The sequence below is a fragment of the Pundamilia nyererei genome, unplaced genomic scaffold (assembly GCF_000239375.1).
Source record: "Pundamilia nyererei isolate P.nyererei 1_Seehausen unplaced genomic scaffold, PunNye1.0 scaffold00041, whole genome shotgun sequence".
Taxonomy (NCBI): Eukaryota; Metazoa; Chordata; class Actinopteri; order Cichliformes; family Cichlidae; genus Pundamilia; species Pundamilia nyererei.
The window spans coordinates 1,903,158-1,906,181 of record NW_005187442.1 but is presented as its reverse complement, the minus strand read 5'-3'; the positions used below and the strand labels follow the sequence as shown (position 1 = coordinate 1,906,181).

The following is a 3,024-nucleotide window of genomic DNA, read 5'->3' as shown; positions in this document are numbered from 1 at the left end:
ACTGGCGCCACCAGGCCCTCTGACCACCACCAGTAGGCAACGGATGAAGTGTCTTGCCCAAGGACACAACGACCGAGACTGTCCAAGCCGGGGCACGAACCGGCAACCTTCCGATTACAAGGCGAACTCCCAACTCTTGAGCCACGATCGGCCCGGTTAAAATATGGTCAAAATGGTTAAAAAGCCAAAACAAAATATAGAATAACTAGAGAATTATTAAAACACAGAAAGCAAAAATAACCAAAAGAAGTAACGCCTATAAAGCAAGCTCATTTCTGCATGTTTGTCCCCTGCCAACTAAACTTGAAAAAAGGTTTTGCCTCAAAACATGCCTGAATGCATAGTAAATTCTGTACTTTAGTCTCCGAGCCAAAGTGATTGGCAGCCTTATAAAGAGAAGTCTAGGTCTGGGTTATTGGCTCCTCCAGAAAAACAGAAGGCAACAAACAGGTCTAACCTTTTTTTATTAGAACTATGTTAATGCTATTAAACAAACCTTCCACTGGGACTACTTACCTCTCCCTCTTCTATCTGTGTTTCGACATCTTTGCCAGATTTGGCAGGTATGAAGAGTGGAGTTGCTGGTCTGTCCAGGAAGGGGTCAGTCTGACACTCAATGTCCGTAGTTGCAATAATATTGCTCAGTTCTTCAAGGTAGAGCTCTGAAAATTAAGCAAGCTCATTATAAAAACTCCATGTTTTTGGAGTCAGAAATAATTATTTTACATGTGCCGAAGTTGTCTAGGGAATTATTTTACCAGTTTGTACATCAGTGTGTTTTCTGCCCTCCAGTGCTTCAGGAGTGTTGGGTCTAAATTGCTCCCTGGACTGTTTTCGAGCGATGGCTCGTCTCCTGTTGGCCTGTTGTCTTCGTATCTCTGCAGGGTCTGGCTGAGCTGTCTATCAGTGGGGAAAAGAAGGAAAGAACTACAACCTACACTGCACAAAAAACAGAAAATGAATGTTTCACACTTACAGTTGGTAGGATATGCTTGGCGTACGTATTTCCTCTGACAACACGGCGATCATACATAATGTTTCCATAATGACGCTTTGTCCTGCAGGAAGACGACAATTCATTTTAATGCATGCAAAAAGTTTCCAACTATTTCCAGCACCAATAAATGTTCACCACTTCTAAACAACCATCAACTGCTTTGACTCTATTAGGTCTGCGGGAATTCAAAGGCTGAAAATCTTTTTTTCCCCCGCTTGCATTGAGATACAGTTGTGGTCTGAAGTTTGCATCCACTCATCGTGAGTATGAATGTCATGGTAGTTTCAGAATTCAGAAGATTTCTTTAAATGAATGTTCAGTATACATCTTTAATCACTTTAAAAATCAAGAACTGGGTGCATACATTTTAATTTATTTTTGGATTTTGTCTAATCCACATAGAGTCTAAATTATACATACAGGCTGAAATATTTGCACATACCTCCCTTTATAATTGATTAAATGTCCTTCAACCACTTCAATTCAGTGTCAGAATTAGTAGAATTCATTTAAATCCCTTGATTTCCAGGCACACACATGGCTTTTAAGTGTAGTCGCCATATTTTCAAGGAGGTCGGGGCTTTGGAAAGGTCATTCGAGAAGCTCAATGTTAGCCTGCTTCATTAATCCAAAACCAGTTTGATTTGTGTTCAGCATTATTGTTCAAGTTTCAGCCATGTGGCTTTTGATTTGAAGTGAAGTTGAAAAATTTGGAGGTAATCCTTCTTCATTATTTTTACTTGTATGCTGCACAAAGTGTGCAACTGGCAGCAAAACATCCCCAGAGCTTGATGCGACCACCACCATACTAGCCAGCTGGTACAGCGTTCTTAGGTTTGAACTTTGTTGGTGAACATCCTAACCAATTTCTTCTCATCTGAGGTAACCGTTTAGGTCTGGAAAAGTGGTAACACATTCTAACAGTTGTCTGAACTGATGATCCAGAAATCTGGAGTTGTATAGAAATGGCTCCAATCATTTTTATGCTGGTTAAAAGAAACTACCAGTTGTGCATAATCATGATTGTTTATTAGGTCTTGGCCTATTAAAAATGTAGTACCTTCAGCACCTACATTTAAATCTCAAAAGATACATGTATGATTTGAGCCTGTGTTTATACTTTTGCACCTAATTATTGGCATTAAAGAAGTATGCTGTATAATCATTTCAACATAGAAAAAAGAACAGTTCAAAGAAATCATTAAAATCCCAAAATTATAGTGCCATTCGTGCCCATGACGAGTGTATTTAAACTTCTGACCACAACTATCTGATTTACTCAATTATTCAAGTAACAGGCTGCTTTAGCTCTCGGATTTGTATTACTTGTAAATGAAATATAAACGTCAGCTACTTTTTCTTACAGTCAGTAAAGCCGCTGTAGTGGATTTTATTTCCACAGCCAATATGCTATATTTCAGGTACAGTTAGCCACTTATAAGCTCGCATCTAAGACACCATGAACAACGGCACCGTACTCTTCAGTCGACGTCTCGCTGTACTTTGAGCGGTTCTCGACAGCTCTGGGGCGGCTGGAGAAGGTGTATGTTCCGCTTGGATCTCTGTGACTGTGTGAAGCAAAAGCCATCTTTCAGAAAACCCCAGATATTCTAGCTAACAGTTAGCTTGTTAATGTCAGTGTTTAGGCCTGACAACAAACGGTAACCAAGAGGATACAAACTGTTGTAGCAACCGTCTCCAGGAAGTGTACCATATAAGGTCCATTGAGTCACTTCTTTTTTTTTTGGTTTTCGCTTTCTAATAATACAGACGTAAATGTAATAAAACCAAAAGAATTTTAAAATTAGCCCTCTGACATAAACGACAAATTCTGTTTAGAATTAGACTTTTTTGGATTAAACTGTAGCCATGATGTAAGTTTTTTTTTCATGTCTTCAAGACATGTGATGGGATGTGTTTGAACTTAGACCTTTTTTGCCAGCTTTAAGATCAGTTTCATGTCACATGGTCATGTGGTCTAATAAGTTGAAAGTGTATGTCTTTTTATATCGTCTGTCACTTGTATA

The 3,024-nt window shown here is 39.1% G+C and overlaps 1 protein-coding gene across 1 annotated transcript in view; it reads right to left on the bottom strand.

Annotated features, from left to right (window-relative positions):
• rsph3 (radial spoke head 3) overlaps nucleotides 1–2,690 on the bottom strand; it is a 5,841-nt gene extending 3,151 nt beyond the window's left edge. The window contains exons 1-4 of the mRNA XM_005731088.1: nucleotides 2,476–2,690; nucleotides 977–1,058; nucleotides 759–900; nucleotides 517–662 (exon numbers count right to left, since the gene is read on the bottom strand). Of these exons, the coding sequence (XP_005731145.1) occupies nucleotides 517–662; nucleotides 759–900; nucleotides 977–1,058; nucleotides 2,476–2,585 (480 nt within the window). The 5' untranslated portion in view covers nucleotides 2,586–2,690. The remainder of the gene's footprint in view (nucleotides 1–516; nucleotides 663–758; nucleotides 901–976; nucleotides 1,059–2,475) is intronic.
• Nucleotides 2,691–3,024: the final 334 nt, after the last annotated feature.